Below are 13,819 nucleotides of genomic sequence, written 5' to 3' on the forward strand. Positions count from 1 at the left end.
GCTGAGCCCTGACAGCAGTGACAGGAGGCTGCTTCTCCTGTCACCACTATCAGGGTGTGCGCATGAGCGGGGATCGCTCTGTCCGTGGATAGGGGGGCCGGCATGCAAACGGAATCGGATCGCACATGGTTTGGAGTTTTAATGAATCCTGCCCATACACTGTTAGCCATATTAAGAGCACAGTTTTCACAAGAGTTACTTTGTGTGTGTAATTTGCTTCAAATATTATCCTCCCCATGGTATCATGAACAAATTAGATACAGAAGCCCTTGTCAGCAAGGTTAGGGAAATGCTAACTGGCTTAGACAGAATTAATGGAATGCACAACACTGAATTATCTACTAAATATGTGTTAAGGTGAATCTGGACTTTTACCACAATGAAGTAAAGAAAGTTATCAGGAGGAAGTAGGGAGAAGAGTTAAATGAGTGTATGCATTGTTTAGCTGCCTGCAAGAGAGAACACCTGCCTATGGCCAAGATTAACAGAGCAAACCGATCATGTACCGATCGGTTTGCGACCCTTTAGCGACCCTGGCCCGATTCACTTACCTGTCTTCCAACCATCCTCCGATCCGCGCATGCAAATGAGGGCAACGGCATGCAAAGTAGGCAGGGATGCGATTCAGTAAACAAAACTCTGCAACACCGACTGGGCTGGCCGATCAAAAAAAAAAAGCGACTTCCGAGGACCAGTCGCTGAAGCCCTTTGTGACTGCCCTGCCTTCTGCAGCCCTGCTCTCTGCCCTGTCAGCCCCGATCTCCTGCTGTCCCGAATGCCCCCTGCAGCCCCAAATGTGGCTGCCGGGAGCCACGGGCATACCCATTCGCAGCCGTCTCCAGGAAATCCAGGCTACATGATCCCCTGTACGGGCTGGCCGGGCCCCGGGCTGCAGCCCCCGCTCGCCTATATCCTTCTTCCGGGCATGGGAAAGCCACAGCTCGATCCTTACCCCGCAGCCTCTGCGGCCTCCCTATACCTCTGTCTAGGAGTATCCCTGTATGCGGATCCTCCCCGAACGTGCCTGCCTGCCTCGAACACGCCTGCCTTCCAGCCCCAAACACCCTGCCTGCCTGTCTCAACTCTTCCACCCTTCCCCGCACTGAAAGCCCATGGTTTTAACCCGCGGGCTTAAGTGGGTTAAAACCATGGACTCCCCAAAGTTCCTCGATCGCCTGTCCAGCACTTTCCCTGGCTATGCTCAGTGTAAAAAAATAGAAGGAAAAAACCCCCAACTCCAATGGTCCGGAGGTCCCGCACATGTTCAGACCATCTATAGATGATCTGCGCATGTGCGGGGATCGCTAAAGCGTAATCCATGCCTGCAGATGGGGGCTTTCCTCCGATCGCCCTCATCTGCATGTTGGAGTTTCCTGAATTCGTCGGACCTGCCCAGATCAGGCCTGATCGGGCAAGTTAGTGAATGCTGGCCTATGAATGGTAGATTCAGAAAACCCACTGGCAAGAGATGATACTGTGTAAATGGTGACCTGGAGGTCACAGAAGAAAATGGAAACATGCAACAAGGATAACACTGAGAAATAAAGAATCAAATCTGCCAAACTTAAAAGCACCGTGGACTAAAACAATTTTACAATTTGTGATAGATAAGAAAATTTGGTTGATTGTGTTTCACAGCAAAAGATTTCTTCCTAACACCCCAGTGGAGGCAACTGGAATAAGTTCGGTATGTCTGAATATTTTGTGGGTATTATTTTAAAAGGTGCTGAACTCACTGGTTAAACTTTTGTCTGTCAACCACCTGCTGAACATGAGCCCGTTGGTGCCTATGGGGAAATGCTTGGTACTATACAACTGGCACCGAGTGACTGCATCACTCCAGACACGTTTTAACATATTTGTTGGTTCCTTTGGCTGCAGAATTTCCATTTGCATATATGGGGATGGTTTGAAAAATTTGGTAAAAAAAAAAAAAAAAGCAAGTTAAACAACGTAGTCTCCATCAAGGGCCATACACTTAGTCCAGGAAATTTCCAGTTTTTTCACATCGTAGGAAAAATAGCTTTTGTTCAGCTCTGCAAACCCTCATTGACGGCACCGATTAAATAATGGACTGTGATGTCATCTCATGGAAATTTACCAGACTTTTCAAATCACCCTCATAGGAGGAGAATGAGAAGGAAAATAAGGACTTGAACACCTTTTTTTCCTGGATTGGCCACTGCTGGAAGCAGGATACCGGGATAGATGGACCAGTATGGCTATTCTTATGTCCCTGTGATTCAGTAGCTCACCTGGGTTGAGTTACCAAGTCAGATATCTTCTCCTTGAGCTAGTCGGGACTAGAGATGCTGCTTCTGTCCCTTTTCTCTTACATCCTTTTATACCACTTCCTTTGTTTCTCATATACAGTGGAACCTTGGTTTACGAGCATAATTCATTCCAGAAGCATGCTTGTAAACCAAAATACTCGTATATCAAAGTGAGTTTCCCCATAGGAAGTAAGGGAAACTTGCTTGATTGGTTCCACCTCCCCTCCCCTGGCCACCAGCACTGCTCCACTCCACCCCATCCCCAAAAGACCCCCCACTGGTGCACTTCCAAATCCCCCCATCCGCAACCCTCCCCCCCCCCCCCGCGAACCAGCATCGCCCCTCTCCCTCGAGATTCTCAGAGAGAACAAGAGCTAGAAGGCCTTGAGCATGCACAGATGCTCAAGGCCCAGTCAGGGAAGAGGCAGGATCTTCGGGCACCGGCACCTCCGGTGGGTTGGTGCTGATGCCAAATTGGGGGTAAGCCTTCAGTTTGGGCGGGCGGGGGATGCCAGTTCGCAGGGGAGGAGGGCCATGCTGGTTCATGGGTGGGGGGACTTGCAAATCGAGTCAATGTTCGTTTTGCAAAAATGTTTTGCTCGTCTTGCAAAACACTCACAAACCGTGTTACTCATAAACCAAGGTTTGACTGTACTTATGATTATGTCTGTGGCTTACCTGGCACAGAAAAAGGAGATAAATAATTTGACTCATTCTCTTCCTCCACCTCTTCTTTATTTGCAGGTAAATTTCCATTTTCAGTGGTTTCCAGTTTCCCCCCCTGGCTTTTCATGTTCATCCCATTGGAACACTGGAGGAGTCTTTGACGCTGCACCCCAAAATAAAATATATTTCAGTGAATCTTGCAGGTACTAAAAGGTACAGACGCTAAATGGGGATGGGAGGGTGGGAAGTTGGGAGGGTGACATATTTGGTACATGGTGAAGTTATGATGGATCTTGGTATTCAAACTGTATTGTTGTACACCGTGGCTTTTTGTGAATTTGTAATTCTTTTCTGAAAATTTAATAAAATATATTTGTGAAAAAGGTACAGACACTAACAACTTACCCCCTTCTGTTTTCCTTTATCCGCCGAGAAATCTTTAAAAAGATAGAAAATGTTATTTCTTTCTCTTAAAGCAAGGAAGTACAGCCAAGTTTGTTCCTCCATTTCTCAACATTTCATAGTCAGCAGGAAAAGGAATGCAAAGGGTCTTTATTTAACAACTTTTTGCATGATTTCTGCCACAAAAAGTGAAAGGGTAGCTTAATGGCTAGTGCAGTGACTTGAGAACCAGGGTAACTGGATTCAGTTCTCACTGCAGCTTCTTGTGACTCTGGGCAAGTCACTTAACCCTTTGTTGCCCCAGGTAAAAAAAAAAATAAAATAAAAAGTACCATATTTTTCGCTCCATGAGACACACTTCCCCCCCCCCCAAAAAAAAAGTGGGTGGAAATGTAGGTGCGTCTTATGGAGCGAATAGCCCCTCTCCCGGCACCTTTTTTAAAAATTCTGGCGGTCCAGTGCTGTATCGGCAGCTTTCCACGCTCCTGCCCCTCCCTCGTTGGATGGCTGCCTACGAGTCTTCATCTCTTGCGGCAGAGCAGCGCACAAAGCAGACGTGAGCTTTTTGAGCTCCTGACTGGTCCTGAATGGCTGCCATCATTTCTCGCGGGACCTTTTTATGTGAAATTCACTGCTCTGCTCCCCTAGGTTGCCCCACTACTCTGCTGGGATGTCTAAGTGGCCAGTCTACTAATAATGCTGGCCCCTCCTACATCCCAATGGCCTGTTTTTGGACATTTTTTATTTTAATAGTTCCAAAAGATAGATGTACTGAGGACAAGCATATCTGAAAATTGGACATTTTCAAAACAAAAAAAGATAGACATTTTGCTTTTTAAAAATGATCATGTTCACTACTGGATTTTTATGTGTATTTTGCAAAATGCCCAAACTCAGATGTCATATAAAAAAACAACCACCCTACGTGACTTAAGAACATAATGGTAGCCAATAGAGGTCACTAGTACCTGGCCAAAACCCAAAGAGTATCAACATTCCATTCAGAATAAAGAGAAACAAAAGATTCTGGAACCCCACACAGTAGCAACATTCCATGCTACCAATCCAGGCTAAGCAGTGGCTTCCCCCGTGTCTTTCTCAACAACAGACTATGGACTTTTCCTCCAGGAAATTGTCCAAGCCTTTCTTAAAACCAGCTACACTATCCGCTCTAACCACAAGTTTCAAGTTTATTAGGAGACTTGATAAATCGCTTAATCGGATATTCTAAGCGATGTACATTTAAAATTTACAATTTAAAAAACGAAAAACAATAACAATGTAATACATTACAGTACATACAATTTTTAAATAATAGCTAAAATACTCTAAATTTAACATTGTTAAACATAAGGAATGGAGGGATGAAATACAATTTTTAAAGTAAAGAAGAAACATTGAGGGAAAATACAAAAGGGATATAGTTAAAACAGGTCTAACCAAATAAAATATAATTCATAAAACATAAAATTATGTTGAAAAGGCATCTTTAAAAAGGAAAGTTTTTAGCTCAGTTTTAAATTTTCCAAGGTCTTTCTCCTCCCGTAAAGTAATAGGGAGGGCGTTCCATGTTTGTGGTGCCGTACAAGAAAAAATAAATTGTCTCCTCGTATTAATAATTTTTAATGATGGAATCGATAGCAGATTTTGTTCGCTAGATCGTAAAATTCTCTTTGCAGAATATGGAATAAGTGACCTATATAAAAAAGCAGGGGACTTGTTGATCAAAGTTTTAAAGATAATTATGCATAACTTATAAGTGATTCTGTAATTAACAGGAAGCCAATGCGCCTCTTTGAGAAGTGGTGTTACATGATCAAATTTTTTAGAATTATTTATTAATTTTATTGCCGTATTCTGTATAATTTGTAATCGTTTTATTTCATATTGTGCAATTCCTTTGAATAAACCTCTGGCAATGCGTTCCAGAGCTTAACTATTCTCTGAGTGAAAAAAATATTTCCTCCCATTGGTTTTAAAAGTATTTCTCTGTAACTTTATCGAGTGTCCTCTAGTCTTTTGTAATTTTTTGACGGAGTAAAAAAAAAAAAATCGATCCACATGTACCTGCTCTACTCCACTCAGGATTTTGTAGACTTCAGTCATATCTTCCCTTCAGCCTTCTTCTTTCCAAGCTGAAGAACCCTAACCTTTTTAATCGTTCCTCGTACAAGAGGAGTTCCATCCCCTTTATCATCTTGGTCGCTCTTCTTTGAACCTTTTCTTGCGCCGCTATATCTTTCTTGAGATAAGGAGACCAGAATTGAACGCAATATTCCAGGTGAGGTCGCACCATAGAACGATAGAGGCATTATAATATTATTTTTCCTTACTGATTGTTTGGCTATCCTGCTTCTATGAAGGGGGGGGGGGGTTCCCTTTCTTATCCTCTTCATGACTTGCAGACTAAATAGAAAATTCCTTTTTTTAATATATTTGTTTTCTTCATGGATGTTCTTTGCGATTTATTGCCTCCGATCATTAGCCACTTAAAGAGTTAAAGACAAGTTCCCACTTAGAGCAACAATATTCTTGATTTGGAGGAGAAAAATTACTGAACCACAAATCATCTTAACTAAGCCCAAGTGTTCTTAGTTAAACAGTAACCCAAATGTTGTTAACATATGCAGAAAATGTGACATTTTCTGGGTATTTTGAATTGGGGGGGGGGAAGAAAAATCTTTATAGTAGGTGGTCCACTGGTTGTTTTCCCACCACCAATCACCATTTACACGTAGTGACAAGCTATATTTTAAGATCTGTGCTCATAAGGAAACTGAGGTTTCCTGCAATTGAATTCACAATCCAGCAGAGAAATATTGTGAAATAAAAGCTGATCAGTTTGATCACAGAACAAATGAATGAAAATCCACTTTTCCAACACAGATATGACCAGAAGACTGATAGACACATTATAAACTTTCTGGAGTATGCAATTTTAATGTTAAAAATACAACTGTACGGTATAAAATATTTGAGGTAACAATATACATATCTAGTATATTTGCTGGGCTGCTTTTGCTCATTTCCCCTCCTTGTCAGGAAGTCGTCTGTTTACAGCACAGAACTAGGAGCCAGGGGAGTTCCTGAAGCCTCAGTTTGGACCTGTTGTGGGCTCTGATTTCCCATATGAACTTGGGCAAGTCCCTTCACCTCCCTCAGTTTCCATTAACCAATCACACCTCTTTCCTTCCCTCCTTTGGAAGCTGCTATGCATTGGAACCAACTTTTCATAATGATTGGAGGTGGTAAATCCATCCCAACTAACCCTCCTTGGACAAAGTGAAGCCATTTGCTCCATATTAGGGTGCTCTGGCATGCACAAAGATGGCATCTAAGCTATAAAGCAACAAAGATATCCAGGGCTGTGGCACTAGCCCATCATCTTAGAACATGTATGGGGTAATTCTCAAAAGAACGCTTAAAATTAGGCACCAAGACGTTAAGCACGAATTCCATATCAGCAAGGGCACACTGAATTGCCATTATACAATACTAGGCTTTAAGCCCGTTACATTAACGGGTGCTAGAATAGATGTGTCTGTCTTTTCTTTCTGGCTCTCTCTCCCTGGCCCCCTGCCTATCTCTCTCTGGCCCTTTGAGCAAACCAAGATTGCTGCCTGCCTCTCAGCACACCCCTCTTCCCTCAAAGCAGCCCCTTTTCCCTCTCCCCCTCTACTTCTTTCTGTCTGTCTCTCCTCCTGGCCCCCTGCCTATCTCTCTCTGGCCTCCCCCCGAGTAAACCAAGATTGCTGCCTGCCAGCACACCCTCCCCCCAAAGCAGCCCCTTTTCCCTCTCCCCTCCACTTCTTTCTGTCTGTCTCTCTCCCTGGCCCCCCGAGCAAACCAAGATTGCTACCTGCTCCTAAGTACACTCCTTCCCCCAAACAGCCCATTTTCCCTCTCCCCCCTCCACTTCCCTGTGCAGCAGTAGCAGCCGGACACCTCGCAGCACCTTGAAGGACACCCTCCTGCCTTTGCTCTTGCCGCCGCTAGCCACAAATCGAACACGGTCACAGAGTCAGAAATTGTGCTGTCAGGGATCACACTGTTGTAAGTGCGCAAGTGTGGGTTTTATTATAGAGGACTAGCGCAAGTTTGCATTTCCATGCTCAATGGCTGGTGTAAATGCTTATACCCAACTATAGGGAGCATCGTTAAACACAATTGTTACTCATCCACCAGGCGCCATTTATAGACTTGAGCAGCATTCTTGAGCGCTTTGAAAAAATTGAGAGAATCGCTTTTTACAGAAATCTCACCCGCTCTTGCTGACAAACCATTCTTTTGATTTTTCATCTGTATGGTTTCCTGAAGCAGCAATCGAAACATGCCACATCGAAACCATCTATTAGCTAAGTGCTTTTTCACTTTTAAAAACATTGTTGAAGTATTGAAGTTTTTTATATCAAAATTTATTTTGCACATTTAATTCAAAATGGAGGATCATACAATGATTGGGTAGTGAGGTGATTGGGGGGGGGTTTCCCCCTCGTTAACCCCTCCATGTCTCTGAGTTTAATTCTACCAATTAAAACTTAGCACTATTGTTGGAAGATTACGGATAAGCATTGGACTCTTTTTGCTTCCTGCATTGATATCATTGGTTTTTCCCTTGTATATTTTTTATTATTGTGTATGCATTTTTTTGTGATTATTGTTATGTATGTGTTTTGATTATGTTATCATAAGAATCAATACATATTATAACAAAACATTTTTTTTAATGGTATAATATATAGTAAAATTTTTTAAAACATAAATGACTAGGACAATAAACACCACAAGTCAATACATCTAACATCAATTATCTAATTTCAGCAGGATAAGCAATGTCAAACATGATAATACATAAAAGACTAGGCCTTAGTTCATAAACAGTCGTCAGCTAATGTCCAGATGGACAATATTCAGTAATCCATGCCAATAAAAATAAAACTAAATAAGTATGTGCCATGTTGTGACCCACCAAGGGAAAGGCGGGATATAAATAAAGATTTATAAAAATAAAGAAAAAGATTCTTTATAAGATGCCTACATTAGGCACCGCTAAGCACTCTAATCAAGGATGCCTAACCACGCTTAACTTTGGAATCCATGCAAAACTTTTATTTGCATGTTCATTAACTGCACCAGTTTTCAGACAATTTAAAAAAAAATAAAATAAAATCACCAATTAAGAGTTCAGCGCTGAACTCTTAAGATGCCCAGCAACAGCTAAGTCGAGGCACCCTCCGACATCTATCTGAAAAGTAAGCGTGGTTAGGGGTTGAAAATGGCTGACTTAAGATGTTGCTAGGTGTCCGAGTTAAGCGCCGGTAAATAAGGCTAATTAAAAACCTGGCCTAATATAGGCCTAGCGATGCCTAAGCACACCTAGGCACCACTAGGTGGGATTCTAAAGGATGCCTAGCAGTTGATTGACAATGTTGGTGCACTTAGGCACCGTGTATAGAATCTGGCCCTTTGAGCTCACTCAGTAGGAGCCTATCTTAGAATAAAACTTAGGCCTCTAGTATTCCATTACAGAATATTAAGGGGACCTGGTATCACTTACACTAGCCACAGAGCTGATCTAACACCTAAATGAGGCAGGGACATGTGTAACTTATGGTACTGTGTACGTTACAAGTAGAAATAGGAGCCCTGACTGTGTACACCTCCCTTGCAAATACACGCTATGTACTGTATATACTCAAATATAAACCCATCCAAATATAAACAAAGATACCATCTTTGTAACCCTTTTTAGGGGAAAAATGATAACTCTTTCTAGGCATTCCTAACACCATCTCTCATGGTAGTGTCCCCCCCTCCTTCTCTGCCCCATCCACCCAAAGAGTTCTCCAGCTGACAGTGTCCCCCCCCCCAAACAGGACAACTAAACTCTCTCCCCCAGACCCAGTAAGAGGACCCTCAGGCATACCATAGTTCCCCAGTGGTTTAGTGGCGTGTTGGGGCAGAAGAAATTCTCACTCCCTCTTTCCCTTGTTCTCACCATGTCGAAAAAGGCTGCTGGTTCTGGGGGTGGGGTGGAGGGAGGGAGGTGGGGTTGATGGCCCCCAAATCTCTGTTTATATTCAAGTATATAAACGGTAAGTTAAGTGGGTATGTGCAAAACAGTGCCTAGGTGCCCTGCTAACATTTATAAGGGTGTGTGCATATATCCACACTTAAATGTTAGTATTTTAAAACATTTATCCATGAAAACATAGATGCCTAGGTTGTAAAACAGCCGTTCATAAGTATAAAGGGACCTGGGATGTTTGGATTGCAAGTTATCAAATAAATTTGTATTATAACATCCTTTGGAAGCTCTTCTTAAACACTGAAAGAAAATAATTGTGGTACTGGACGAATTTAAAGAATGACACGGGGACAAATTTTCCCCTGTCCCTGCGGGAACTCATTTTCCCGTCCCAGCGAGTTCTTTTCCTGTCCCCACCCCATTCCTGCAAGCTCTGTCCTCATCTGCACAACCATCAAACGCTTTAAAATCATATATGTTCGAGGCTTGTGCAGTTAAGGCAGAGCTTACAGGAAGGGGACAGGACGGGGAAATTGAGTTCCTGCGGGGATGGGGAAAAAAATTGTCCCAGTGTCATTCTCCAGTTGAATTGTCCACATGCATTAGTAGAAGGACCGTGGAAATCAAGGTTGTTTTCATATCTACTAATTCGTTTTCAATACCCAAAAATCTATGCTTTGTAAAAATAAAATAAATTCTTCATATAGAAATCCTTTGTTCTACACGCTCTTAAAGTTTCAACTCTCATAACCCTTCAGCTTTGTATTTCTGAATAAATACCGTACCTCATTAATTATGAGCCTGCTGGCCATCCGTAGTCGTGTTCTTGGCCCAAACTTATTGGTAATCATTATTCGTAAACCAGCCTCAGGGAATCTGTACTTGGGAGGACTAGAGCAAATGATTTCATCCACCATCACCACTGAGTTCTTGCTATGGTATTGCTGCTTTCCCTTTACTGTTAAATCACAAAGGGTCTTATTAATTTCTTCAAGAAATAAACAAACACATTTGCTGCCCATATCTGTAACCTTTGTTTACGATAATTCAAATAGGTTGCAAATTTACAGGTATACCAAGATTGCGATTTCATTATTCAGCATTTTCTTTGATGCTCTAGCCCTGGGGTGTCAAAGTCCCTCCTCAAGGGCCGCAATCCAGTCAGGTTTTCAGAATTGTATGCTAATAGATCTCATGCATATTCATTGGGGAAATCCTGAAAACCCGACTGGATTGCAGCCCTTGAGGAGGGACTTTGACACCCCTGCTCTAGCCTCTTCTAAAGTGTGGCTCAAAGTATTTGGGCGTTACAGTTGCATTGGCGTAGCAGCCTAGCGATTAGAGAACCAAACTGATAAGGGAAGTATGGCTCAAATCCTAACGCTGCTCATTAAGGTCTTCGGCACCCTTCACTGACTCGTGTATACATTTAGATTCCAAGTCTGGGGACAGTGAAATACTTAGTGTACCTGACTGCAACTCACCTTGATCTACTACTGAAAAGTAGAAGATAAATCTAAATAAATACTGTACTTTGTGCTGAGGCTTCCATTTCTTTGGGTCCAAGACATTACCAGCCATACTTGCTTTGGGGAATTTAATTTCCAAGAAAATGGGATGGTTCTTTCTTGCAGCTGCTGGGCTAGTGTTGTGTCCAAGTTTACCAGCCATCTTGGTATGGCTTTCTTCAGAGTGATGCTGTGTGGGAGGTTTATGTTGTGGTTTTTATGCAGTGGCTTCTGATCCAGATTGGTTGATGCTCGTCCAATCTCTTTTCAACTCTTGAAGGCAGAAATGTTGTTGGTCTCTGTACAATTTTGAACTCTTGAAGGCCCCATGAGAGAAGCCTAAAGCATGGCTGGCCAACTGGAGAATTAGGCCACGCCTACTGCATCCCAGGGAAGGCCCTTCATTTTGGAGTGGCGGGCCTACCAACTGAAGGGTGTATGCATCCCTCCAGCCAGACTTTCACCTTAAAACAGGGCTGCCCAATTCCGGTCCTCGAGATCAACTGGCAGGCCAGGTTTTCAGGATATCCACAATGAACATGCATGAGAAAGATTTGCATAACAAGAAGGCAGTGCAGGCAAATCTCTCTCATGCATATTCATTGTGGATATCCTGAAAACCTGGCCTGCCAGTAGATCTCGAGGATCGGAATTGGGGCAGCCCTTCCTTAAAAGGTATAGGAGGGTGGTGGCACTAGGGGGGGTTTCTACCAGTTAGGGTGGGTGCTGGGGGTTTACAGGTGGTTGAGTGCTCTGGAGGGGATCAATTTCTGAGGGGCAGGAGATTTGTCAAGGGGTTCGGGAGTGGTTGTGGGATGGAGTAGGCTTCCTTCCTGTTGGGGACATTCATGGGGGGTTCAGGGGTGGCAGCATGAGTGGGTATCCAAACTTCCTGGGGGGCAGGGATGTCAGGGGTTCCTTGCCACGGCTGCTCAACTGATTGAAGCATGGAGATTTCCTTACCATGGTCAGCTGATGGCAAGGGATCAGGTGTGGTTCTCTAACCGGTGCCTATGACATGAGCACTTGTTAGAGAATCGGGGTGGTTAGGTGGCCTGTAAATTTTGAATGAAGCACTGGAGGCATTTTTATTTATTTGGAATTAGCTCATGCCCTTTTCCCCCCCCCCCCAGTTGTAGCTCAAGGCAAGTTACATTCAGGTACAGTAGATATTTCCCTAGTCCTGGAGGACTTGCAAGATAAGGGCTCATTTTACAAAGCCACCATACAGGTTTCTACCATGTGCCGGCAAGGTAAATGCTCTGATGCTCATAGGAATTCTATACGTGTTGGAGCATTTACTTCACCAGCCCGTGGTAGAAACCTCTAGGGCAGCTTTGCAAAAGCCAGTGTAAGTTTGTGCCTGAGGAATGGAAAGTTAAGTGACTTGCTCAGGGTTACATGGACCTGCAGTTGGGCTTCCCTGGTCTTCAGCTTGCTGCTGTAACCATTAAGTTACTTTTAATAATAATTTATATTATAAAGAATAGGCATGATTAAGCTTAGCACATTTAGCTGTTAACTTGATGTCAGAGACTGGTCCGACTGAAGAATTTCCAAGCAGATTATGCTATGTAAGATAACTATCATTTAAGTGCAAACCTGTGTAATTGTTTATCATGCACCAGTTGCTATACACTATAGTAAGCATGGAAAAGCAAGGCTAAACAGACAGGAGATATACAGAGTTGGAAAACAGAGAGGAAGCACCATGCAGGTCAGCATAATTTTAATGGTGAACATGTTCTGATTTTTAAAAGCTATTATCTTGGTTAACTTGTTGTTATGGTAGGAAGAAAATTTGAAAAGTGTTAAAAAGATAGCTGCCACAAGTTATTAATACAGAGTCTGAGCCTGAAAGTAAAGAAAAACTGGGAAAAGATTCATCAGCAAGGATTAATGAGGTATCTAGCAGCCACTAATGAACGAGGGGACAAGAACCACCAGAGCAGGCATCAAGAAAAATCCAAGCAATAAACGAATTCACATACAAAACTACATCTCATTATCCAAACGGGCATTCCTAATTTTCTCTGACTAGCTCCATGTGAAAATAATCATGGCAAATGTGAAAAAAATGACTAACGACTCCTTTGAAAATTAACATGATACATGTCAGTAGCAGTTTAAAAACTCCTAAAAATAAAGTCATCCTGTGAGTACTAAGACAAAACAGGTCAAGTACAATGCAAGGGCAGCAGGAGAATGGATAACGAAACCAATCTAAAATGGCACACTAGAGGACAAGTTATATTAAAATGGAGTATCCTCATTTATTTATTTACAGGAAAAATAAAAGCTTAATGTCACTGTCTCCAAGTCTAACTAGCATATTGCAAATAATCAAGACAGCTCATACATCCTGTCAGTAGATAGCGATGTCCCTAGATCAATGATCCCCCAACCCTGTCCTGGAGGATCACCAGCAAGTCGGGTTTTTGGGATAGCCCTAATGAATATGCATGAGATAGATTGGCATATAATGGAGATGTCATGCATGCAAATCTGCCCCATGCATATTCATTAGGGCTATCCTTGACTGGATGGTGGTCCTCCAGGACAGGGTTGGGGACCACTGCCCTAGATCAAGGCCTATATTACAGGAGGGTTAAATGGGTGAAGGCCTGAGACATCAAGCTGGGATGGTGGAGCCCAAGATGACAAATGAAAGCATGGCAAGCCATGAACCTTTCAGCTTCCTTCCATATACAACCTCCCCTCCACTCTCGGAAATGTATATGCATTCCTCAGGCTTCCACAGTCTGCCCCAACATGGGGACAGCCATGAGAATGCACAACCAACTTGGGGGGTGGAGGAGGAAGGATAGGAGAGTCATTAATTGCAACCCTTGTCCAGGGAACCCTGTTCTCCTGTGACATTCCTGCTTCATATGTTGGTCTAATGAGAAAATCAAAGAACTCCCTCCCCCCCACAACAACCA

At 43.0% G+C, this 13,819-nt stretch overlaps 1 protein-coding gene across 2 annotated transcripts in view; it reads right to left on the reverse strand.

Annotated features, from left to right (window-relative positions):
- The window catches only part of SLC24A4 (solute carrier family 24 member 4), a 196,530-nt gene that overhangs the window by 25,787 nt on the left and 156,924 nt on the right, over window positions 1–13,819 (reverse strand). For both annotated transcript variants that reach the window (XM_033950870.1, XM_033950871.1), the window contains exons 11-12: window positions 10,155–10,327; window positions 2,952–3,102 (exon numbers count right to left, since the gene is read on the reverse strand). In XM_033950870.1, coding sequence (XP_033806761.1) covers window positions 2,952–3,102; window positions 10,155–10,327 — 324 coding nt within the window. The remainder of the gene's footprint in view (window positions 1–2,951; window positions 3,103–10,154; window positions 10,328–13,819) is intronic.

Source organism: Geotrypetes seraphini, chromosome 7 (assembly GCF_902459505.1).
Source record: "Geotrypetes seraphini chromosome 7, aGeoSer1.1, whole genome shotgun sequence".
Taxonomy (NCBI): domain Eukaryota; kingdom Metazoa; phylum Chordata; class Amphibia; order Gymnophiona; family Dermophiidae; genus Geotrypetes; species Geotrypetes seraphini.